This window comes from Mauremys mutica, chromosome 10 (genome assembly GCF_020497125.1).
Source record: "Mauremys mutica isolate MM-2020 ecotype Southern chromosome 10, ASM2049712v1, whole genome shotgun sequence".
Lineage (NCBI taxonomy): Eukaryota > Metazoa > Chordata > Testudines > Geoemydidae > Mauremys > Mauremys mutica.
Window position 1 is genome coordinate 22,902,702 of NC_059081.1, and position 27,555 is coordinate 22,930,256.

Consider the following 27,555-nt stretch of genomic DNA (forward strand, 5'->3'; position numbering starts at 1 on the left):
TTAACTTATCTAGTTATTTTTTGAACCCAGTTATTCTTGTGGCCTTCACTGCATCCCCTGGCAATGAGTCCCACAGGTTGACTGTGCTTTGTGTGAAGAAGTACTTACTTATGTCAGTTTTAAACCTGTTGCCAATAAATTTCATTGTGTGACCCCTGGTTTGTGAGTTATGTGAAGAGGTAAACAACACTTCCTTATTCACTTTCTCCACACCACTCATGATTTTATAGATTTCTATCATATCCCCTCCCTCAGCCATCACTTTTCCAACCTGAACAGTGCCAGTCTTTTTAATCTCTCCTCATATGGAAGCTTTTTAATCTCTCTTCATATGGAAGATGTTCCATACCCCTAATAATTTTCATTGCCATTCTCTGGACATTTTCCAATTCTAATATATCTTTATTGAGATGGGGTGACCAGAACTGCACAAAGTATTCAACATGTGGGGGTATTATGGATTTATATAGTGGCATTATGATATGTTCTGTCTAACTATCTACCCCTTTCCCAATGGTTCCTGGTTGGTCCTGCTAGTGAAGGCAGGGGGCTGGACTCAATGACCCTTCGGGGTCCCTTCCAGTTCTAGGAGATAGGTATATATCCATTATTTTTCTTTTTTCTTTTTTTTCTGTTAGCTTTTTTGACTGCTGTTTCACATTGAGTGGATGTTTTCAGAGAACTATCTATGACTCCAAGAGCTCTTTCCTGAATTGTAACAGCTAATTTAGACCTCATCATTTTGTATGTATGATTGGGATTATATTTTCCAGTGTACTTTACTTTGCATTTATCAACATTGAATTTCATCTTTCATTTTCTTGCCCAGTCACCAAATTTTGTGAGATCCCTTTGTGATTCTTCGCAGTCTGCTTTGGACCTAACTATCCTGAGTAACTTTGTATCATCTCACTGTTTACCGCCTTTCCCAGATCTTTTATGAACATGTTGAACAGCACTGGTCCCAGTACAGTTCTCTTGGGGACCCTGCTATTTACCTCTCCACACTGAAAACTGACCATTTATTCCTACCCTTTGTTTCCTATCTTAATCCATGAAAGGAAATTCCCTCTATCCCATCACTCCTTACTTTGCTTAAAAGACTTCAGTGAGGAACTTTGCTTTCTGCAAGTCTAAGGACACTATATCCACTCGATTGCCCATGTCAACATGTTTGTTAACACAAGGTGTGATTTCCCTGTACAAAAGCCATGTTGACTCTTCCCCAACATACCATGTTCATCTATGTGTTTGATAATTCTGTTCTTTATTATAGTTTCAACCAATTTGCCTGATACTGAAGTTAAGCTTACTAGCCTGTTATTGCCAGGATTACCTCTGGAGACTTTTTTAAAAATCAGCATCACATTAGCTATCCACCAGTCATCTGGTACAGAGGCTGTTTTCAGCAATAGGTTACATACCACAGTTAGAACTGCAATTTCATATTTGAGTTCTTTCAGAACTTTTGGGTGAATACCATCTGGTTCTGGTGAATTATTGCTGTTAAATTTATCAGTTTGTTCCAAAACCTCCTCTACAGACACCTCAATCTGGGACAATTCCTCAGATTTGTCACTTTAAAAGAATTGCTCAGGTGTAGGAATTTTCTGACATCACCTGCAGTGAAGAATGATTCAAATTAAAATTACAGTAAATCACATGGTGCAGTAAACTCAACACCACAATCATAGCTTCCCATATTGGCACACATCCACCAACCCTAAGTTCATCATGACAAGATAATTTTTCGGGAGTCCAATTGTAGCCAAGGAAACAAAGATCTGCCAATACATGAAGATCTAAATAACAAGCTGAGATTCAAACTCCAATCTAGAAAACCTTTTTGGTTTGCAGTGCAAGAGCTCAAAGAATCAGGGTTTTCCCTGGAAGATCAATGGCAAGCAAAGTGGAAGGATGCCAACATTCCATATAAACATCTCATCAGGGATCCAACTGAAGAACCCAGTGGCTCGCCGCCCCCCCCCCCCCCACTCCCCTCATTGAAACTATGGTACACTTTGAACCACATTCACACATCACATGGCAGATGTGCCTCTCTCTCCATAAATGGGGACTAAGACACAAATCCTATTTGCGACTGCAGAAACAGACTTCAAACTATGGAACATCTTGTTAACCAATGTTCCACATAATATCTTGGTGGAATCTCTGCCATCTACTCTGCAACACCTGAAGCAATCAAACTGGATCATGAACTTAAGACTTGAACATCTAACTTTGCTGTTTTTAAGACATATGATGCCTTTAAGATGACTCCTTTCCTTCTTATATGCCGAGCTGGAAAGAGAATTTGATTGATGCAGGTTTGTATCTGTGGTTCTGGCAAAACAAGTATTTCTTTAGGAGAGATCTGAATGGGCAGAGAGAGGAAATATGGCATATTCAGACTGAAACCATACGAGGCAGCATGGAACAAGACAAGGGCAAGAGTGGGAGGAGAGAAAAAAAGGACGGGGAACATTACGAGAAATGAGATGCAAGATATAGTCTACAACAGAGTTGTGCAGGGCCTTCAAGGTGAAGCTGAGCAGTTTAAACTTGACGTGGTGTGTAAGGGGGGAGTTGGTGCAGGGATTCAAAGAAAAGAGTAATATGGTCATATCAACGGACAATAATCATTGCAGCAGCCGTCTGGAAACACTAAAGGGGTGGGTGTCAGAGAAGCATAAAAGGAGGCGATTTGCAGTAATCAAGGAGGGAAATGATAAGGACTTGGATAAGTGTTTTAGCCATTGAGACACAAAGAATAGGGTTAAAGTAAAAAAAGCGGTAAGATTTTTACCAACAAAATCACATTTCATTACTAGTCTCATGAATTAACCAATGACAAGAGCAAGTTTTATAATTATTAGCAACCCCCCAATTTAGAATTTAAATGGTTTTGCTTACTTTTCCTACTGTGACTGCAAACAAAATATAAATCCATAATGGTATTATAAAATGTCCTCACTTATCCCCTAAAAATGTCCAGAGTATTTCTATAACATAAACCTACACACATTAGCTGCCCTCAGCTTTGCTTCTTTACTGGTACAATAGCTTTAACTACCAGCAATAACCAATTTCCTTAGGCATTATAAGCTTAAATAACACCTGACAGTACAAGTCATTGTGAACATGCCCACAGAGGAGTAGTGTATATGGCTAATGGACTCATGCAGGGCACTGGAGGATATGTTGAAGAGTATTTCTACTTAACACCTACTACTAGGGTAGGAAAGGAAAGTTTATTATAATGTAATGTGTGACATAAATATATATCAGTTGTCATTCTAAGTGACATCTACTTTCATTTTACCTCAGGTTATTATTTAAGTAATAAATCCTAACAAGGTGAGCTTTATCATCCCACTGAGTCTTTCCAGGAGGTAAGGACACAAGGTGATAGCAAGAACGCTGGAAACATGATAATTCCTGACAGCTGCTGCTTGAGCACAAGTTAAATTGAACAGTTTATCTCAGCATAAAGATGTTATAAGGTTTTATGTTTAATTTAAAAAAATTAACATAAAACCCAGAGAAAGCAGAGTTAGGCAATCTTTCACAAACATGACATACTACAATCACTGTATAAGCTGGATTAGTACTTATTACCATGCTACTAGAGAATTAAGCTGTTTTTAGACCACCAAAGAGCTTTAAATTGCAACTTTTGTCTCTGTAAGAGAAACCTATATTTAAAATGTCTGCTAAATTCAAATTAACAGCTACATCATTAGCTTACCATCTCACAAAAAGTACATTTAAACTGCTATTACAGTATTCTTATCCAGACCCATCAAGACTACAAACATGTTAATACATGCAGTACATTTCTTTACACTATAACTACTGTACATACTACCCTGACACCTGCATTAAAGATCACCTTTCTTAAACAACCATCTGCTCTTAATCGTCACCACAAAGTGTCCCAAGCATTTTGCAGCGTTTTAAATGATCACTTCTCCAACGCAACCAGAATAAATCCCAAATATAGTATCAACATCTCTTCGAAGACAGGCTGAACTGCTTTGGACTTCAGTGCCCAGTAAGCACACACTCTACAAGCCCCCATCCTGCATATACATAAGCTTGTGCTTAACTTTAAACATGTAAGTAGCCTCTTTGACATCGGTGGAACTACTTATGTGAATTAAGTTAAGCAGATGCTGAGGTATTTGAAGGATCAGGGCCATGATTTGTGCACAGGATAGTCTGAGTTCTGCATAGGTCTGTCTATTAAAATTTTTATAGTAAAACACAGAAGAGCAGCAACATATAAAAAGCTTTACATTTTAATTTCACGTAACTGGCAAAGTATTTTTGTCAGCACAAAGGTGGCTCCACTACCTCAAGTGTGGCAAAATAGAGGGTGTGTTGAAGAGGGAAGAAGGTGTGGCAGATTTAGAGCTCACAGCAGCAGCATAAAGCTCTCCTTAGCTGAGTGGAGATTCAAGTCCATATATCTTTTTTGCAAGAACGTGCAAAAAGTTTGTGATTGAAACACACAGCACTCAGGAAAATCAGTGTAGGCACTGTTAACTCTTCTCATATATATATATTATATTAGGTCTTACAATTTCATGATCCAGAATTATATTTGATCAGTACTTGTATAGGAAACCTCTAGGGAAAACCCAAGAAGGAATATTCTTTAGATGATGCTATTTGGATCCATACTGATCCATCCATCAGCAGGATGTTTAAGACACTGTGATGTTGGAGGTACACTCTTTGGATAATAGATTTGTCTTGAGATTTTTGACGTCCTGTACTAATTAAAAATCCCAGGACACTTTTCACAAGACTACAGGTGATTACTGTATTCCGCCCAAATAATGATTTAGATTATTATATTCTATCTCTAGATAAAATTCCTTCCTAAAATTCCAATTGGATGTGGTAAACAGCTTCACTTCCAATCCTAATGTGCTGTGTAAGTTCTACAGTTTTGAACATTCATACAATTTTATCCCAAATATCACTGTATTTCATAATACATTTGACTGCAAACTTTTTAAGGCAAGGATCATGGCTAGATGTGAATTTATACAGCACCCAGCTCTGGGGGGCCCTGATCCTGAATTACGGCTTATGCCCTTTCCCCCCTCCCTCGATGTGGAGAGGAAATATACAACAGCTTTTAACCCCAAGTTATAACTTGCACACACTGGTTTGTGCTAAAGCAAATATTTATTAACTACAAAAGATAGATTTTAAGTGATTATAAGGGATAGCAAAGAGATCAAAGCAGATTATCTAGCAAATTCAAAAAAAATGTAACCTAAGCTTAATATGCTACAGAGATTGGATATGAGTAGCAAATTCTCACCCTTAATGATTATTTAAGCTGGCCCTTAAAGGGCAAGCTGTATTTGCTTGCAGCTTAAAACCCCAGGTATTCCTGTCACAGGCTAGAAATCCCTCTAGCCTGGGTCCAGCCCTTCCCCCCAGTTCAGTCCTTGTTCTTCAGGTGTTTTCAAGAGTCTTCTTTGGGTGGGGAGTCAGTGAAGAGCCTCGATGCTGTCACTCCCGTGCCTTAAATAGCTTTTGTATATGATGGGAACCCTTTGTCTCCAAGCTTGGTTCCCAAGCCTTTCAGTGGAAAAACACTGGTATTCCAAGATGGAGTCCAGTACCAAGTGATCTGGTCACATGCCCCCATAGTGTCATAGTAGCCATGACTCGGAAGCTGTTTGTAGCATCGTCCGGAAGGCTTCCCGGTGGGAGATGAACTTCTTCTAAGGCCTATTGTTTTCTCTAATGGCCCTTCCCAGCCAGTCATCTAGACTGATTGTATTCTGCCTAGTGGGTGTTTCCCAAGTGTAAACACATTTGTAATAGATGCATAGACAATATTCCTAACTTCAAATACCAAAATGATACAAGCATATAAATAAGATAATCATAGTCAGTAAATCATAGTCTTTTCAAGGATACCTCACATGACCTATCTTGCATAAAATACATCATATTTATGCCATAATCACATCATAATAATATCTCTATGAAGAATATGGGGCATAGTGTTACAGTTTTGTTATGAAATTACATTAACTATATCTAAATATTAGAGTAAATAGTATTTTAAAGGGACAAATTTTGCACTGAGACCAGTGTGAACCAGCCCTTTAGGAAAGTAGGGGCAAGATTTGGATAGGGCAATACACAACATGAAGCTCAGCTCCATGGTGATCTCCTGTACACCAGCATGCAAAATGTGGGATCAGAGAAAGGGCCAGAAAACTGTGGTAGTACACTCATAACCGGATTCTCCCTGTGGAGCAAGTGTGTCGAGATGAAAGTGGCTACTAGCCTCTGGGATGTAGCAGTGACTTCATATCTTTTAGGGAGCACTCCTCCCTTCCTGCTTTACCGTCCCACAAAGTTACTATGAGCCCAGACCAGCTACTCAGGTGCACATGGGCCTGAGGATTTGGATTTATGTTATCTTTTTAAATGAAACATTAATTGTACATAAAATATTTTTATTAATTAAATGTATACTAGATGAGGTATTTTGCTTTAATACCATATATAATTTGGATGTGATCTCTTCTAAAAGTTATATTTTTATGTGCATATATTGAGAATGCATAAATTACAATAAAACATAAAAAAGCTTTTCTGTTTTCCTTAAAACAACATGACTGAATTTCTGAACAATGATAACACTAATAAATAATATATATCAATATACAATATAATAAATAATAAATTAATTTCTTTTTCATGTGGCATGTACTATTGTCAAGAAGGCTTATATATTATAAAATATATTCCACAAATTAAGGGCTTTTTTAAATATAGAAAGTAATTTGAAATGTTTACAAAAAATAATTAAGTCTTACTATTGTAATGTTCTTTATTTTTCAGAACAAGTCACAAAGTTGTCATCCCTTTCATCATAATTAGGCCATGCGTTTGTCATATTTATTTATTTATTATGTACTTTCATAAATATTTACAAATATTAATTATAAAGAAAAATATTTTTCTTTTGTAATTACTATATGTACATAGGAAAATATAAGTAGTAAATATTCATGAATCCTATTTGTTCATTTATTTTAAAGGGTTTTATTTTGTTTTTGTTTTTACTTTTAGATTGTACAAAATGCTCATTTCATTATATGTGCAAAATATTTTAAATGCCCAATGCCTTTTTTATGTATTTGTTACAAGAATATTTTCTAGTACTATGCCTCATTGCTCAGTGTATTGGGAAATCTTGATCCCATTAATACATGAGGCTCTGGATATAGTTTCCAAAAGTACGGAACTTCCTGTGTGTTAAACTCAGAAGGTTTCCTGTATATCATCCCTTCCATCCAACCAAATTTCCCGTACATCAACCCCATCTCTATCTGAGCAAAATCCTGTCAGTCCCCTTCCGACTATTTTTGTTGGTTGTGGTGGTGGTGGTTTTCCAGAACCACTGTTTCATATCCCAGTTCTCTACTCTGTTCCTCCTTAGGCATGCATCTTCAGACACCTATTAAGGATATGCACCGTGGGTGGGATTTTCAAAAGCACTCACTGTTGACCTAACTGCTCCTATTAGAACTAAGGCCAGGTCTACAATCAGACCTATATAAGTATTACTGCGTCGTTCAGGGGTGTGTAAAATGTACACTCCTGAGCGACATAATTATACCAACCTAACCCCTGCATAGACTGTGTTATGTTGATCGGAGGTGCATTAACTATGCCGATGGCATAGTAGCATCTTCACTAACATTCTACAGTGGTACAGCTGTGCCACTGTAGTGCTGTGGGTGAAGACAAGCCCTTAAAGACTACTGTTGACTTCAATGGGAAACAAATTAGCCTAATGGTGTACACTATGGAAAATCTCACCCTTTAACAATTCAAGTGGACAGATAAATGTGCTCACTATTTTGTCTTTAGTCCCAGCTATTTGGGTTCACTGAATGTTACTTCAGCATCTCACCATAATATTTTCATAAAATCAGACATAAAGCCAAGTTGCAGTTTAGCTCAGATTCCAATTTTAACAGTCAGATCTTCAGCTGGTGCAAATCTACTGATTTCTTGCACTGATTTACACCATCTCTCAAATCTACAGCCCTAAATCTGTATTACACTTTTTATGTGCCCTCTGATTCAAGAGACACTGAAAAAGGATTTCATGCAACAGCTAACCAGATACGTACTTTTTATTTAACTATAACATCAAGAAGTAAACTTGAAATAGATTCTTTTTAGAGATAAGACTTTTATATTTAACTAAAGATTCTTTAAAGAATGCTTTCTCTGTTTTAGGTAACTGCACTGAAGCATCCTGAATTTTACTAAGAGTATGCTAATAATTTTCTTCCTGATCTGTAATTATATTTGACTACAATTAATTACTGACAGATACACATTTTCACTTTAAGGGCACATTGCTCACCATGAAATACATAATCTCCTCTGCTTCAATAAACAGAAAGGGTCAAGACCAAACAGATATAGCTGGGATGATGGATGGGAAAAGCCATGGTTTCACAGCTTCTTCATCCCTTTCAGATACCTTAAAGAATAAATAATAATTAAAAAAAAATGTTCACAAAATACAGTGCAACATCAAGAGGTGAGGACTCCCAGTAGGTGAAATTTAACCATTGGCAGAGGGCTTGTACAAGGCCCACTGCAACATCAAAACCCTCTGCACAATGAGGTGTAAAAGGAGCACTGTCCCAGAGGAGTGGAGGATGGGAAGCTAGTTCTACCTATTCTAGAATAGATGCATTGAGACAGGCCAGGGAAGAGACCACTGGGTGCATGCTTTTAAAAATCCACAAATTCATTGAGAAAGAGTCTGCAAAGGGCAGACAAAGTGCCAAATAGTGCCTCTATAACTTCTAGGCTCTAAATTTCATATAGTTCCCTATTTTTTCATGGTTAAACCTCACAGTGAACCAATTTCATGGTTCTGGTTTGTGTTTACATAACGTTCACTAGAACCAGAAGTGGTATCAATGACCTTTCTAGACCACAGCATGTGACTTCCCCAAAGAGCTATCCCAATGAAATAGGTTGAACTCAAAATGCAGCAAACAGCAGCAAAAAAATTGTGCAAGTTTTATATGGGCAGTACGGAAACACCATAAAGTTCTAACAAGCCATGAGTTCATAAACATAGGGCAAATTCAGACCAAGGCTGATACTCAATGTTTTTGCTGTTTTGCACAATTAAAGTCATTACTCCATTTAAAGGACTAATAAATGTTCTGCTTTTGGAGAAGAAGTCCTTCTTAAGAATCTCCTGTCGCATCTTGAATACTCTAAGAACAGAAAAGGATCAGAGCCTCAAGCACCTTATTAAGCAGTTTTACAATTCTGGTGTCACTCAAACATATCAGGTGAGTGATTGTTTCTTATGTCACTTCTGCAATTTGATCTCCAAACACTATGTACACGTTTGAGGGCTGTTGCTGATAGGAGCACATTATTTTGTGAAAAATATATTTCAAGTTTTTCTAATATTATGTCACTCTGAAATTAAATCTGAGTATCTAAAACCCTAAAGATAACTCCAATGCCTTTTAAAAACTTTTTGTGGCAGCTAACTCTTTTGTAGCTAATTTTCACAAATATCGGCACCCCTATGTGTCTACCCTAAAGGTTGTTACCCCTGCACAAGAATGGGGTCTTAAGAAAAGCAGGATTCTCCCAAGAAAACTAACACAGTCCTTGAAAAACTGAGACTGTCACAAAACCTGAGCAGCTGGCAACTCTGTCACCATGAAGTATCCATATGGAAGACCGTGATGTGTCAAACTACCCAAAACGATTTTGGATAGTGTAGAAGATAGAATAAATAATTCAGTATCTTCAACACTTTCAACAGCAGGTAGTAGATATGCTACCTGCTTCTATGATGTGCCAAAATGTAACATGTGAGAGAGAGACAGAGAAAGAATGTGAGCATCTCCAAACTGTTTTCATGTGGATATATTGCTTGAGGAAGTTCTCTTTTTAGAGGCATATGATTGCTATCAGAAGTTTGTCAGTAACAGGCAACACTGCAGTGCATTAGGAAAAGTATAGGAAAAATCAGATATTCATGAAAATGCTTTTAATATATATGCACACAAAATATAGATGTAATAACTGAAAATCTATGTTACACATTATGGTGAGATTTTACACATGAAAATACCAGGAAATTCAAAGTATGGTTCCCCCTCAACTGTAATGCAGCCCCTTCATGCATATGTAATATTTGTTATTACTTCATAGAGTGATAACTTTTCTATCTTAATACATACTGTACAGTATATGCAATATGGACACGAAGTGGCAGTGGGAATCATAACTTTAAATGCCCTGATTTTTGTCAATGCAAAATCTCAACCATAAAGTTATATATAATATTTTACATTTATATCATTTTTCATCACTTTTTAAATAATAATCAAATATTTAAAATAATACAGGTTAGGATCTGAGGATAGAACTTGGCCCAGATCAAAAGTAAATCAATAAGGAATGTTATATTCTATATAAACTGTACATTATTATCAATCATTGACTGTTCGCAATCAAAAATTTTCAAACTTAGCAAAGTGCACATTCATTAATGACTACATCCATGCCAGAATTGAACTAAAAATAAATATGGTTAAGTTATCTGAGATCTCAGAAAGCAGGATAAATACTTTTTCAGCACTTGGATAATTCAAAAATGGCCAAACAGAATTTAAGCAAACTTTTCAAAAATATTTAATTTCATCCTGAAGGAAAATTTGTCCAGAATTAAGTGTCTGGAAATGGGATCACACAATAAAAGTTCCTCCTCAGCTACATTAAACACATTTTCAATTGATTTGGATCTATATATGCAACACAATTTTTAGTGTAATCTATAGTGACTGATCATTTTATCTCATGTGCTTTGGTAACATAAGTCTCTAGCTACGGCAACCCTACTAAGATAGAAAAAAAGAGTGATTGTGAAAAGAATGTAGCAGCCGTGTTAGTCTGTATCCGCAAAAAGAACAGGAGTACTTGTGGCATCTTAGAAACTAACAAATTTATTTGAGCATAAGCTTTCATGGGCTACAGCCCACTTCATCGGATGCATGCAGCAGAAAATACAGTAGGAAGATATATATATATATATACACACACACACACAGAGAACATGAAACAATGGGTGTTACCATACACACTCTAACGAGAGTGATCAGTTAAGGTGAGCTATTATCAGCAGGAGAGAAAAAAACTTTTTGCAGTAGTGATCAAAATGGTCCATTTGCAGCAGTTGACAAGAAGTTGTGAGGAACAGTGGCGGGCGGGGGAGGGGGAGGGAGAAGGAGGATAAACATGGAGAAATAGTTTTACTTTGTGTAATGACCCATCCACTCCCAGTCTTTATTCAAGCCTAATTTAATGGTGTCCATTTTGCAAATTAATTTCAATTCAGCAGTCTCTCACTGGAGTCTGTTTTTGAAGTTTTTTTGGTCTGTAATCGAGTGACCAGGGAGATTGAAGTGTTCTCCGACTGGTTTTTTAATGTTAGAATTCTTGACGTCTGATTTGTGTCCATTTATTCTTTTACGTAGCGACTGTCTGGTTTGGCCAATGTACATGGCAGAGGGAATAAATGGACACAAATCAGAAGTCTAGAATTATAACATTCAAAAACCAGTCGGAGCACACTTCAGTCTCCCTGGTCACTTGATTACAGACCTAAAAGTCGCAATATAACAACAAAAAACATTATTAATAAATAAGGCATTAAAAGAATTATTTCACATATAAGGGAATATATGCTCATATTGTTAATGCTTTACTTAACAGTAAAAGGACAAATTTAAAATGTGCTCACTGTTGGCATTATTATTCTCATTTCACATATACACAACCTGAGGCTCTGGTATTAAGTGGCTAGTTTACAGCCACAGAGGGAATCAGTACTCTGATTAGAACTCAGAAGTTCCTGTATTCCAACCCACAATACCATGCCTATTTCTTATCAATAATCACTGTTCAATTCAACTGTAATTTTAGAAGGATCTATATATGGCTATTCATCCATATATTTATATGTCCCTAATCAACATAGCTTTCTTGAATCAGACATGGTGGGTAAGGTAATATCTTTTAGTGGACCACCTTCTGTTGGTCAAAGAGTCAAGCTTTCAAACTACACAAAGCTCTTCTTCAGGTCTGATAAACAGGACATTCAGTCTGTATCTTAAGACAACAGCAACTCAATATCTCATGTCTTCAAATTTTTTATATATTTTTTTTTGCTTTTGTTCTACTTGACTCCAATATATATCTATGAAAAAGTAATATCCTAACTTGAACCATTTGAAACTATGGCCATGACAACTGTTGAAGATACCTAATTTGCTGTATCAAAAGAATGAATGAGTCTTTTCCATTTTGAAAAAGATCACAGGAAGCTGGTGGAACTGTTTAGTTGCCAACTTCTACTAAAAACTGAATAGTGTTAATGAGATTTTTTTATTACATTCTCCAAACAACAGTTTTTCCAACAATGCCTTGGGAATACATACAGTATCATTTTAAGGTGTCTTGAAAAGAAAATTTTTGTCACGCTGTTCGTCAAGGTGACTGGAGATAATCTTTGGAAAGTATGATGATCCTTTTTTAAAAGCTCTGGACAATCGGTAACTCTAAGATCGTATGGGATTAATTTTCTCTCTACATCTTTAGTATATTTTCTAAAGAAAGAAAGGAAAGAAATTTACTGTAAAATTCAAGACCGTTATAAAATCTAGAGCTCTAAGGGACAGATATTTACAGGATCTCTACTTTATTTCCTCACTCTTAAATATAAAAACAATTAACAAGCTACATTAAATTATTATAAATGAAAAAGGTGACAATTCCTTTCTGCTTTTTTCTGTAATCTGTTGTATCTGGCTATCACAGCATTTGGCTATATGTTTTGTGATATCTAGGGGCAACTAGGTAGTTTCAGTATTATCTGGGTCTTGCCTTGCTTCTTCATATTCTTAATATCACTTTAAATTAGTTGTGTATGTTAGAAGTATAAATATGTGCTCAGCAGGCCAACAATAGGCTACCATGCAGGAGTTATGAATTTGAAGGACATTGCTACCTTACAATGCAATCAGTGTAGGAGAAAAATAATGGTGAAGGTTCAGGAAAATAGTATTTCCCATTGTCAAGGTTTCCTCCTCCACTCTGCACTTTAGGCTACAGATGTGGGGACCTGCATGGACCCTTCTAAGCTTATTTTCCAGCTTAGACCTGGTAACACTGCCACCAGCCAGAAGTTAGTGTCTGGCACACTCCCTTTCCCCCCAAAACCTTCCCTGGGGAACACAGATCCAAACCCCTTAGATCTTAACACAAGGAGAACTTAACCATTCCCCCCTTCTTTCCCCACAGACTTTCCCCTCCCTGGGTTGCCTTGAGAGGCTTCACACAGATCCAAACTCCTTGGATCTTAAAACAAAGAGGAATTAACCATCCCCCCTCCTTTTTCCCCCCACCAAGTCCAGACCCAATTCCCTGGATTTTAAAACAAAGAAAAATCAATCAGGTTCTTAAAAAGAAAACTTTTAATTAAAGAAAAAGAAAAGGTAAAAATTATCTCTGTAAAATCAGGATGGAAAATGCTTTACAGGGTACTAAAATTTATATAGCCAGAGAAACCCCCTCTAGCCTCAGGTTCAAAGTTACAGCAAACAGAGGTAAAAATCCTTCCAGCAAAAGAAACATTTACAGTTTGAGAAAACAAACATAAGACTAACACGCCTTCCTGACTAGGTACTTACAAATTTGAAACATGAGACTGATTCAGAAAGATTTGGAGAGCCTGGATTGACGTCTGGTCCCTCTCCGTCCCAAGAACGAACAACCCCCAAAACAAAGAACACAAAACAAAGACTTCCCTCCACCAAGATTTGAAAGTATCTTGTCCCCTTATTGGTCCTCTGGTCAGGTGTCAGCCAGGTTTACTGAGCTTCTTAACCCTTTACAGGTAAAAGAGACATCAACCCTTAACTATCTGTTTATGACACCAATGTTCATGAGTCACTGGCCCAAGAAACAACACTATCTTTAAACAAGGCCATAGGGACTAGAAAAAATTAGAAATGGGGAACACATATTTTAGAGGCATTTGAGTATCATCAAGAAAACCTGATAAGAAGAAAAAAGTGGGGCGGGAGAAACAGGAATTTGGGCTGCACAGCCATACTACTTGCTGACACTGCTACGATTAAAAAGGATCAGTTGCCATTTTAATCTCATTTTACAAAAACATAATCCATATTGTACCCTGATATTGCAATATGTCTGATATTGTATGCGACCTTACTAGTTTGAGACCTCTGAAACACCCGGGGGCCAGCAGAGTGACTTGATGGCCATGTGAGAGCTTCAACTTTAAATAGCTTGTATTATTTTTTAATTTAGAGCCTGATCCAAGACCCACCGAAGTCAGTTAAAAGATTTACATTCACTTCAGTGGCCTTTGGATCAGACGCTTAATTGAGAGAGGAAATGGGATTTGGTAGAGGTAAAAAAATTAAGGTTTAAAACAAATTTGTGTTTCTAGTTCAGAAGGAGATTAGAGGACAAATTCTAATCTAAGAGACATGGTGCAATTCACCACATCTCTCTAAAAATCTACACACAGCATCATACTCAAGATATAAGATTATGTTTACCACACACCTGAGATGAGGAAACACAGGAAGCAGGGCTGAAAAAGGACCCAGTAACTGCCATCCTGTGATGAGTTCAGGATCTCGTTTTCATTTTTTAAAACTGTGCATCTAGCCCTATTTAGTGAAGAAAACCTTGTTAACATGATACAAGTATACCCAGTGCTGAGAAGACTCTCTGCATCTGCAGATACACTGAAACCACCGCTCTGAGAGGTATAAACTGCCCAATTCCTTTTACAGGTTGTTAATCTGGTTTTTTGGGGGCCCAAAACAACATCTCAGAAGGGGACTGTGGGCGGGGGGGAACCTGTCCAAAGAGGAGTGGTGATAGACCTGCACCAAAGGTTCTTGCATAGGCAGCCCCCTACTACCCTAAGAAAGGACAGGGTCATGGTATGTATGATGGGGCAGGGAGGAGGGATGGAATATCATGGCACAGTCACTGCGTGGGGAGTTGCCTAAAGCCCCAGATTACCATAATCCTGGCGCTGACCTGAGGTATACAATACAATATAGGAAAGGAATGAACGTACTTTGACAAACTGTTTGAAAAGAAATCTTATTCTAAACAACAGACCATGGACTGAGTTTAAAGGAAAGGAGCAAATTAGCCTGCAAGACATGAAAATAGAGTTTCACAGAATTACACACGTGTTTAAAATCATGAAGCAAACTGCCAAAGGTATCAATAGGAAAAAAAAGTAACAAACATCTGTTCAAAGATGAGTTGGGCAGGATTTGAAGAAAGATTAATCAGAAAGAACACCCAATAGGATATGTGTATTATAGTTCATGACCCTGCAAACCTTACTCATGATAGATGTCCTTACTCAGTGGGGCAAATTGTGAGAGTAATGACTACTCACAATAAGGTTTACAGGATCAGGTCCTAGACAGACTTTTCTCAACCTTCTGTTGTGTGTGTTGCATCTAACTCTGAATAGGTTTAAAAAAAAACTGTTAACATTTAAAAAGGAAATCATGTTTCTAGACTCCCTCTTAAGACTGCCACTTTAACCACAGTCACCTGTGCCAACACAAATGGTGACAAGCAGCAGTGGAAATGTCTGTTTTTAATTCATTTTAATCATTCACTCTTTATTGATTTTGATTCTAATGTAAGAAAATAAGTTATATTATTATGCTACTGGCAATCTCGATGTCTTTCCTTTCTCTAATTGTTCTCATATCTTTTCTGCATATTGAATTCAACCCTGTTCCACAAATAATCAAATCAAGTTAAAAAACAAAAAAGAAAACTTAAACCAACATAGCTTCTGTCTTAGCATATACTGAATCCAATAAACGTGCAACTATTGAATTAAATGTATAAACTCTCAGTACAGTATTCTTTTAATAAAGACCCCCTCAAAAGCACTGGAAAAACTATGAGACAATATTTTTTACAAAATATAATAAAATTAAAGCTGTTTTAAAAATTCTAAATAAAAACCAGAAAATGCTTTAAGCAAACTTCCCCCCACCCACACCCATACATGAAGGGCCCAATAATCTTGCCTTACTCCCACAAAACTCCCTTTTATCTTTATTAGGAGCTTTACCTGACAAAGGAGAGCGCAATCAGAGCTGGAAGTGTATACAGCAAACAAGTACCATAAGTCTACTCTTATACACTGCATGGAAAAATGAAAGAAAACATCACACATACATTTTGGCATACCTGAAATTTAAAAAAAAAAAAGTTGCCCCTTCTGAGTTAAGTATGGCATATATTTAATGTAATGTGGACCCATCTATTTCCTCACTATTTAAAACTTGCTACAGGTGTTATTAATAAAATAAATTTTATTTTTAAAAAGGATGCTATTCTATAAGCTTTGAAGCTCACACATAGTCTAACTTAACCCAGCTTTAGCTCATCTGGTCTTTAAATGACTCCTTTCATGTGGTCAGCCCACGAGCCATACGTACTGCCATTCAATCACGCCACTGTACATCGTCAGTGTGAGGATGATTTGCATGATTTGCATTTCCTGTAGCGTTTGAGCTTCAATGAGCTCTAAGCACCACATACAAAAGAAACCACCGCCAAGTAATGCAAAGATTTTAGTTAAACCAGATGACACTATTTTTTTTTTTTTTTTTGACTAAAAGAGTCTCAGGGATATCCTGTTAAATAAGGATTTATTGGTAGGGACTCTGAACCTGAGATGAGTAGTTACATATAAAAGATAAAAGTCATATAAATTCCTTAATAAATCTGGCCCAGCAGAAAGGTTACATGTCAGAAAATAATGCACTGAACTAAAATATTCCATATTCTTCTTCCTGTTCCTCAGATTTTGGCTTCACACTGTTATTACTAGAATTATTTCATAGGACATACATGGGTTCAGTTAAATTACTTTTCTTACCATACATAGTTAAATTAAGTCTAAATAAAACCAAACGTATTAATTGCTTGTTAAGTTTTTCCCTCAGAAAAAATCTTGTATTTTAATCATAAATGATCAATAAAAGCTGGAGGACAAAGAACTGTTATAGAAATGGCATATAGCGGGCTCAATGAATAAGTACTAAAGTGAAGAAAAAAAAGTATCAGAACCTAGTCTACATGAAAAACAGAGACAGATGGGGAGACAGACCTATATGATGCTACAAATAGATGAATATCTTGTAAGGATTTCAACAAATGTTGTAAGATTCAATCAAAATTTCAAAAAGTACACATTTGCTTATTGTGCTCCTAACTATTTAAGTTCACCTAAAATGCAACCTGCAGCATATGTATGAAATATTTCACCAATGTTAATTTTTTACAAGTATAGCAAATTTACAATACATCCCTAAAATCATCATCATTACATAAACCATTTTCCAAAGATCATTTTGCCTGAAATGCTTTCAGGCAAAGGTACAATAAAACCAGAGGAACAAGATTTGAGAATGTTTGTTTTAGTAACTGCTTCAAAAAATTAATGTCAGTGCCCCAAGTACCCAAATAAAAATTATGGGTGTTTTCTCTAGCCTTCCATATTGTATAGCACACATCTCTCCATAATGGTCAACATAGTCAATCACTATTTAGACTAATATATGGTACTATGCCAGTTGAATTGACTGCATCCTACCAGCAAATCAGTAATCATCACATATGCCCTATCGCAGTCTAAAAGACATTCTGTTAAGGCACTGAAATCTCCATATTATTATGTTTAAATCTACCATAGCTATTGTTTTCACATGAAACTTATTTTAAAAAGCTGTGTTTTAATTTGTCTATATTATTTAAAAAACCAAGCAATAGGACTGGCATAAATTACTAAAGATTAAAATATGCCCTTGGATACACATGTACAAACCCCATTTACACCGGTGCGACCTGAGGGGAGACATGCAAGAGAAGAATTTGATCCTATATCTACTTTCTATTTCGTGGTTTCAAAATTTAGAAAGAGAAATTATTACTATGTTAAAAAAATATATATTTTCTCCCTTCGAATTTCCTTGCATAATGAGTTAATGCCCATTTTTAAAGGACAACTAATCTTAGTATGGAAAGAAACAAATTACATGTATTAACTCGTTGGTTGCTGGATTTCCAGAATATCAATCAAGTAAATGCTTCAATGGAGGTATACACAGTATAAACAAATCTTTTTTAAAAAGTCCTCAAAACAGTCTTTATTTTTTGTGAGAGCAAAAATCTGTATTTGCACATGCCTAATGAGTCATTAACCATGTATTTACTCAATTTGTGCACTTAAAATTATGAGCACAAATACATACAGTGCTTTTTAAAATCTAGTTCCATGACCCTGATCCTGCACGGTGCCAACAACATCCTATGAGGCACTAAGTTTACTAGGAGTCAAAAGTAGTCAACAGCTCATAGGAGACACTAAGCACCTTTCTGGATCAGTTCCTCAATATCCAATGCACACAAAGGATTGGGCAACATAACTAATAATCTTGCTTACAAACTTTTTGCTTAATCTAACTTAATAAAATGACTACATAAAAATATTGAAGTTAAAATAGTTTTATTAAGAGTAACATTTTATAGTCATGACACCTAATGTATAAAACAGATTATTCATGTTGCATACCAGATAAAATGACTTCAGAATATCTGCTGTTATTAAGGATTTTTGTTTTACATAAGGAGATTAGAATGCAGTATTATTCAGCATCAGTCCTTCCTAACATTATTTTGGTTAGTTTGTTCCTAAGAAACATCACTATGTTTGAAACTAAAAATAGATGGTTATTTTTAGCTATTTAATCACCTAGAGGAAAGGAACACATTTTGTATTAGTCTTCTTAAATTTACAAAATAATTCTGTAATGCACTTTGTGCATGTATCATGAAAACCACTGACACACAGCCTTAAGACTTAGCTGCACTCCTGCTGCAATTCAAGCAAAATGTGTTTTAAAAAGATTCCAGCAACAATAGTCTTATGACTAAATAAGAAACAGAAGCAGAAGCCATGAGCCAAACAGATACCTATCGGTTTCCTTGAGCTTAATCTGATTAAAACATGTCTCTCAAAACGTTAAATAGAATGCCACGTCAGAGAGCAGGCATATGATAAAAATAGTTCATGACAGGAAATCATTATTAAACTAGCATTACTAGTGTATCTGTTGTGGAAATTTCCCTGTAATTTTTCAAGGTTACCCTTATGCTTTTTTTTTTTTTTTTAGTTGCCTGTTACACTACTTCCCCCACTCCCCAAAAGGTATGCAAGTTTGAGATGTAAAACAAAAAAATTGCAATTTTCCACCTATATACTGTTCATATACCATTTCAAGTATGCCATACATCATACTGTAATTCACTAACTAGAAATCGTATAACATTCATAGCCAGAAAATAATCCAAAATGGACAAGTGCCACTACTACACAAATACTGTCATATGTCATGAGAATAAAAATTTTGAATTCAATTACTTTCATAATGAAAGTATCTTAATGGCTTTTATAGTGGAAAATATAACACCCTTCTATGAAAAGTTGTTAAAATAAAGATGACAATTTTTTTTCCACAGTCAACTAACCAAAATTAGAAAAACAAAACCTTTGATTGTATACTATCACACATCAACACTGATCTTAAAAAAGCTTACAAAAATAAAAAAAGTCAAGTAATAACAGAAACATTACTATTTGTGTTGTTATAAATATTTCTGCATTATTATACCCTTTGACAGGATTTTTAATAAAATACTAGCTAAACTCTCAGCATATTTTATTTTGCCTTGCATTTAATTTCACAGCTCAGGATTATTTTTTTTCTTTAACTGAAAAATACCGTACTTTTACGAGGCACAAGTATTCTTTGGCTAGCTTAAATTAATAAAACATATTTTGGCATATTCAGAAAATTTCAACAAGCTTTTACAACCACCCCCAAAAAATCTTGGTTTCCATTTTAAATGTCACCAACATGTGGGGGAGGGGGGAGGGAAGGGAACGGCACAATCAAATTAGCTATCTTCTCGCTAAAAAAAAAAAAAAAAAAAAAAAGGCATTTTATCTGTATTGGTGATTCAGACTTCCTTGCAGAAAAGCCCTGTTATATCTGACCATTAATTTGCTGGGTTAACACAGTGTTTTCCCACCAGTCTCTGTTCTTCTCTCCAAAGGCAACTTTCCCCTAAGCAACTTCCCTAGCTATATTATTCAAATATTGGCAACTTAGTTTGAAATTTAAAGCCACAACAGTATTGCTGTCACATACATGATATTTCAGAGAAGGGGAGAAAATACCACAACTTTAAACAAGAAAAAAATACCAACAGTAGACACAGATATTCCTTGCCCAACTGAACTAAAAGCTACTGCATATCCAAAAAGCTCATTCATCACTAATAAGACCTCTTTAGATAGAGGCTTTACCATATGTTCCTACAACTATTTTCCAGAACTCCATCTCAGACCTGTCCTGGATGCATTTGTCACACAAGAGACTGTTCTCAGGGTAGATCGAATCCATCATGAAACTGAATATACATCTCATCTACATAGACGTTCAAACCTTACTTTGTGAATGTTAAAGATCCTCCCAATAGCATGCACAGCTAGGAAGGCATGTAGATTCTTCATCCTATTAATATTCCTCCCACATTAGCAATGGACTATTCAATATAGGAAGTAACCATCCCATGGCTTTATTACACTCACCCTTACTTTACAGAGGAGAAAAAATATCAAAACGTTTACCACATTAGAATATCAAGATTCAAGATGTTCAAAACTAATTTGGATAAATGCACCCAATATCAGTGAAAAAAGCCTGAATATTCTCCTCATGCAGAAAATAACTATCTGCTAGTAAATTCAAAGACCTCCTTTTTGCAACAACATTGAGAATTCACCTCCCAGGTCAAGCTGTATAATGCTCTGGCTGCAAATCCAAACTTTCAATGCCCAGGATGGAAGGTCTTCTGAAATCAAAACTCCAGAACATGCTAAAGTAAAAGGGACCTGTGCAACTGAGATTAAGTAATCTGGAATGGATTCCAAATTGATCTAGAGGTAGCCAAAGAAAAATGAAATTGACCATCCCTGGGAATCAACCAAGTTTCTCTTCTCCAAAATTTTGCAGCCAGTTAGTTCCTTAAAGTGTGGATTGGGCAAACCTGTGGCTCCCTCTGCTTCCTGAATTAATCAAATCCCATCAATCCTTCTCAAGAAACACTAGAGTATTATGCAATAACCATAGTTTACATAAGCCTTTAAATCCTAGAAGGGGTACCATGTTTTCAGAATCCATAGCTAGTTTCCTAATTTGAAAGCGTGCTGATAAATTAGAGAGGCAGGCACTATGATAATACAAATTAATAATAATGATTTGTATTATCATGTAAATGATTGATTCTTACGATAGATGTTGAGACAACCTAAATTCACCAGAGATGACCACAGATTAGGCATGCTTGAGATAACACAGAGACAGCCATCTTGGCCAATTCAAAATCGTTACTCCCTTAAACTCTCCTAGAACCATGTCAGCTATCTCTATATCACCCTATGAAATTGGATATGGTAGGGGTGGAAATATATGTAATCTTGTGGGTCCCTATAGCAAAAACGTGCTGGGGACGCGGCAGGGTGGAGGATGCTGCAGTGGTTTCCCCTGTCCTGCGGCTTCTGCCGGGGACGGGGGCAGCCTGGGGCCACCCAGTTGGCGAGGGCCCCTGGACCCAGGCCCGATGGCTAATTCACTACTGAAGCCAGTGACAAATGTGAACTCCTGGATCACTATAACAGTCTTACCATGGAATCACAGACAGTCCCCCTAGACTTTCCAATCTATCTTGCCACCAGGAAAGAAGGATTTAGAGATAAATGGTCACTTACACCAAAAATCACAAAATATTCAGGTTGCTTTCAGTCCCAAGAGACCAGTCACTTACCCCAGATCAATTGGTATCCTAGATCTTACACCAGGGATCAGCACCCTTTGGCACGCGGCCCACCAAGCTGCTTACCCTGGTGGGCCGGGCCAGTTTGTTCACTTTCCACGTCAGCAGGTTCAGCCGATCGCGGCTCCCACTGGCCGCAGTTCATCGTCCCAGGCCAATGGGGGCTGCGGGAAACGGCGCAGACCGAGGGATGTGCTGGCCGCCGCTTCCCGCAGCCCCCATTGGCCTGGGACGGCAAACTACCTCCAGACGCGGCAAGTGAACAAACCAGCCTGGCCTGCAAGGGGTCTAATCCTGGCGGGCTGCAGGCCAAAGGTTGCCGATCCCTGTCTCACACCATAGACAACTCCTGTAGCCAATCCTGTAATGAACTACCTAAAGGTTTACTAACTAGGAAAAAGAACTAAAGTTATTTACAGGTTAAAGCAAGCAAACATATACACAGAAAGGAATTGCAATCTAAATCCTAAAACTGATAGTGTTGTAGAGATCTGTCTATTCAAAATATCTCCCATAGAGGACCCAGGGGCAACCCCTGGGGATCTCTGGCTTGAGTTTAATGTATCTGGCCCTGTGAGAATTCAAACAGCAAAAGAAATAAAAAATCTTCATGTCAACTATTTTTATTTCCCTCTTCCAGCTTTCAAGTCGATGGGACAAGGCCTTCTGCATGTACTTCTCCATGAGTGGATGTTGCAGTTAACAAAGCTTTTGTCTTATAATGGCCTACTTAATTTTTGACAGTCCTCCTGGATGGCTGCAGGGCACAATTCTGGGTGCCTGGGTTCACAAATTCAGAGCAAACATATTCAAAGTTATAAAGCAAATCTTGCATATTTCCTTATAACATAAAAACATAAGAATGGCCATACTGAGTCAGACCAAAGGTCCATCTAGCCCAGCAACCTGTCTACTGAGAGTGGCCAATGCCAGGTGCCGCAGAGGGAATGAACAGAACAGGTAATCATCAAGTGATCCATCCCCTGTCGCACATTCCCAGCTTCTGGCAAATGGAGACTAGGGACACCATCCCTGCCCATCCTGGCTAATAGCCATTGATTGATCTATCCTCCATGAATTTATCTAGTTCTTTTTTGAACCCTGTTGTGGCCTTGTCATTCACAACATCCTCTGGCAAGGAGTTCCACAGGTTGACTGTGCACTGTGAGAAAAAATACTTCCTTTTGTTTTAAACCTACTGCCTATTAATTTCATTTAGTGGCCCCTAGTTCTTGTGTTATGAGAAGGAGTAAATAACACTTTCCTATTTACTTTCTGCCCACCACTCATGGTTTCATAGACCTCTATCATATCCCCCCATAGTCATCTCTTTTCCAAGCTGAAAAGTTTCAATGTTATTAATCTCTCCTCATATGGCAGCCACTCCATACCCTTAATCATTTTTGTTGCCCTTTTCTGAACCTTTTCCAATTCCAATATATCTTTTTTTGAGATGTGGTGACCACAACTGCATGCAGTAGTCAAGATGTGGGTGTACCATGGATTTATACAAGGCAATATATTTTCGGTCTTATTATTTATCCCTTTCTTAATGATTCCCAACATTCTGTTCACTTTTTTGACGGCCGCTACACATTAAGTGGATATTTTCAGAGAACTATCCACACTGACTCCAAGATCTCTTTCTTGAGTGGTAACAGCCAATTTAGACCCCATCATTTTATATGTATAGTTGGGATTATGTTTTCCAATGTGCATTACTTTGCATTTATCAACATTGAATTTCATCTGCCATTTTGTTACCCATTCACCCAGTTTTGAGAGATCCTTTTGTAGCTCTTTGCAGTCTGCCTGGGACTTAACTATCTTGAGTAGTTTTGTATCATCTGCAAATTTTGCCACCTCACTGTTTACCCCCTTTTCCAGATCATTTATGAATATGTTAAATAGGACTGGGCCCAGTACAGACCCCTGGGGTACACCGCTATTTTTCTCTCTCCATTCTGAAAACTGACCATTTATTTCTACCCTTTGTTTCCTATCTTTTAACCAGTTACCAATCCATGAGAGAACCTTACCTCTTATCCCATGATTGCTTACTTTGCTTAAGAGCCTTTGGTGAGGGACTTTGTCAAAGCTTTCTGAAAATCTAAATACACTGTATCCACTGGATCCCCTTTCTCCACATGCTGTTGATCCCCTCCAAGATTTCTAGTAGATTTGTGAGGCATGATTTCCCTTTACAAAAACCATGTTGACTATTCCCCCCCAAAATTATGTTCATCTATGTGTCTGATAATTTTGTTCTTTACTATAGTTTTATCCAGTTTGCCCAGTACTGAAGTCAGACTTACAGGCCTGTAATTGCCGGGGTTCCCCTCTGGAGCCCTTTTTAAAAATTGGCATCACATTAGCTATCCTCCAGTTATTTGGTACAGAAGCTGATTTAAATGATAGGTTACAGACTACAATTAGTAGTCCTGCAATTTCACATTTGAGTTCCTTCAGAACTCTTGGGTGAATACCATCTGTCCTGGTGACTTATTACTGTTTAGTTTATCAATTTGTTCCAAATTCTCCTCTAATGATACCTCAATCTGGGACAGTTCCTCAGATTTGTCACCTAAAAAGAATGGCTCAGGTTTGGGAATCTCCCTCACATCCTCAACCATGAAGACCGATGCAATGGAATACAGACATTACAAGTGAAATTAATACATGTAGCAAATTACAAGCATTTGATTGGAGTCTAAACACTAAATACAATCTTGTAAAATTAATACCTATTCTGAACAAAGCTAACACATAGGTGAGCTGGCTTGGTTTCCAGTTATGAGTCTGTCAATTCTTAGCTAACACATACAACCTTGGCACTTGATTTATTAGCAACAACTATACGTATGCAACACATATAATAATGGGTTCTAAATTAGTTGTTACCACCCAAGAAAGATCTTAAAATCACCATGGATAGTTCTCTGAAAACTTCAGATCAATGTGCAGCAGCAGTAAAAAAGGCTAACACCATGTTAGGAACTATTAGGAAAAGGATAGAAAGTAAGACAGAAAATACCATAATGCCACTATATAAATCCATGGTGCCTACAACTTCAATACTGTGTCCAATTCTGGTGGCCCCTCTCACAAAAAGAATAGAGAGGAACTGGAAAAGCTTCAGAGAAGGGCAACAAAGATGGTCAAGAGTACAGAATGGTTTTCATATGAGGAGAGACTCAAAAGATTCGGGCTAATCAGCTTAGAAAATAGAAGACTAAGGGGGGATATGATAGAGGTCTATGCAATAATTAATGGTGTGGAAAAAATTAATAAAGAAGTGTTATTTACTTTTTCACACAGTACAAAAACCAGGGGTCACCTGATGAAATTAAAAGGCAGCAGGTTTAATAGAAACAAGAGGAAGTACTTTTTGCACACAACAAGCCTGTGGAACTCATTGCCATGGGATGTTGTGATGGCCAATAATATAACTGGGTTCAAAAAAGAACTGGATACATTCATGGAGTATAAGTCCATTAATGGCTTTTAGCTTATATGATCAGCATGTTTGGGGCTCTGACTACCAGAAGCTGGGAATGGAAGACAGTGGATGGTGGACTGGTCCATAATTGCCCTGTTCAGTACACTCCCAGTGAAGCTGTCAGAGACAGGATATTGGGCAAGATGGACCATGGTCTGACCCAGTATAGCAGTTCTTACGTAAGGCTATAACTGGTGCAATATTTAAGAGTTCAGGACTGATTCCAGTGCTAATTGAGTCTATGTTAGAAAAATAATTTTAGGGCTGGATTCAGAAGAAATCAATTCTGAAATGTCTTCATCAGCAGGCCAACCAATATACCCTTAAAACACTGTAATAAGGAATCGGAGAGATGTTTGTGAGAAGGAATGCTCATGTAAATCAGAGTATGTCTACACTACCTGCCGGATCGGCGGCCAGTGATCGATCAAGCGGGGGTCAATTTGTCACATCTAACCTAGACACGATAAATTGACCCTGAGCGCTCTCCAGTCGATTCCTGTACTCCACCGCCACGAGAGGCAGCAGGCAGAGTTGACAGGGGAGTGGCAGCAGTCGACTCACCGCAGTGAAGACACCGTGGTGAGTAGGTCTAAGTATGTCAACTTCAGCTACATTATTCATATAGCTGAAGTTGCGTAACTTAGATCGATTACCCCCCTCCACCCCCCCAGTGTAGACCAGGCCTCAGTTCTCTGAATGTTATATTCACCCCATTCTTGGTACATCTATTAACTTCCCTACATCAACTCCAGCCAATGGGAGTCAAGATGCAAGGGGCATAATCGAAGGAGAACTGGTCTAAAGTGTACATTTCAGTTTGTCAATAGCTACAAGGCAGAGGGAAGTTATGTCTGGCATTGTAAACAGTATGATATAGTGTGTTTCCTTCTGAAATAAAATCGAATTTCAGCATTCTTGCAACTATACTAACATAGCATAGCTATAACAAGCCAAGTTCTCCTTCAAAGAAAATTTAGGACCCTTTCACTGTAAAGAGAAAAGTTCTTTGTTACACCGTACCTTGAAATTCATCTCATCTTCCTGCATAATTTTAATATCTTTAGCACCATTTATCTGAATGTACTTGGCAGACAAAACTTTTAGCTGTTTTTTTTTAAATGAAATTGATTACCAAGAAATTTCTGCATATGCACAGTTTAAAATAATTCTATTCCGCAGGGTTTAAATATAGAGATGTCGCTATGCATGATAACTGTTTCATGTTAGTGAGTTACAACTATTCTGTCACAAGTATGAAATGCATTTGCTCAGAAAAGCCAAAGGCACTGTCAAACCTGCAGCAATCTCAGAACAGTAGGAAAAAATGCCTGCAAACTAGCTGCTACTAGGTAATGGTTCCATTTATCATTCTTAAATTTCATCTTTAATTAAAAATGGGATATTCTTTTCCATAAATAAAAAAATTGCAGATGTTCACAGATTATCCTTTTTTTTTTAAATTTTGTCTTACATGATATACATAGCATCATATATAGAGAAGAATTATTCAGTTGAGTATGGTTACATGACTATATTTGTTCCAGACAGAAGACTTTTAACAGTATCCCAAATAGATAAATAATATCTTTATGATACCTAAAACCTGTTATTCAGTTAAAAATAAATATTGTTAAGGTGCTTAGAGGAAATACAAGATGACTAAATTTATAGCAAAAATACCCTTTAACCTTAAAGAAAAAAATGTTTAAACAAATGCTTCTTTACTGATTGGCCTTGATTATCCTCTCACAGTGGGATAATTCACCATTTTAAATACTGTGAAGTGGTTACACTGATGTAAAATTAGTGTAAATGGAAGAAGAATTAGGCCCGCTGTGGATATATCTTTCTTTCATCCTAATAATTATTACAAATTACGCTGATAGTAGGTCTAAACTTCTCCTGCTAACTCGGCTGCAGAATGGAAATCACATATTAGTTTATGGAGTCATGTCCACTGCTGTTTC

The 27,555-nt window shown here is 37.1% G+C and overlaps 1 protein-coding gene across 7 annotated transcripts in view; it reads right to left on the reverse strand.

Moving 5' to 3' along the window:
- The window catches only part of GTDC1 (glycosyltransferase like domain containing 1), a 277,533-nt gene that overhangs the window by 144,637 nt on the left and 105,341 nt on the right, over positions 1–27,555 (reverse strand). Inside the window, exons 1-2 of one of the 7 annotated variants that reach the window (XM_044978282.1) lie at positions 14,698–14,804; positions 12,543–12,710 (exon numbers count right to left, since the gene is read on the reverse strand). The exons of 5 other annotated variants lie outside the window; for them this stretch is intronic. In XM_044978282.1, the coding sequence (XP_044834217.1) occupies positions 12,543–12,550 (8 nt within the window). In that variant the 5' untranslated portion in view covers positions 12,551–12,710; positions 14,698–14,804. Of the gene's footprint in view, positions 1–8,422; positions 8,543–12,542; positions 12,711–14,697; positions 14,805–27,555 lie in introns of those variants that run through there. One more of the 7 variants, XM_044978284.1, reaches the window with a different exon arrangement.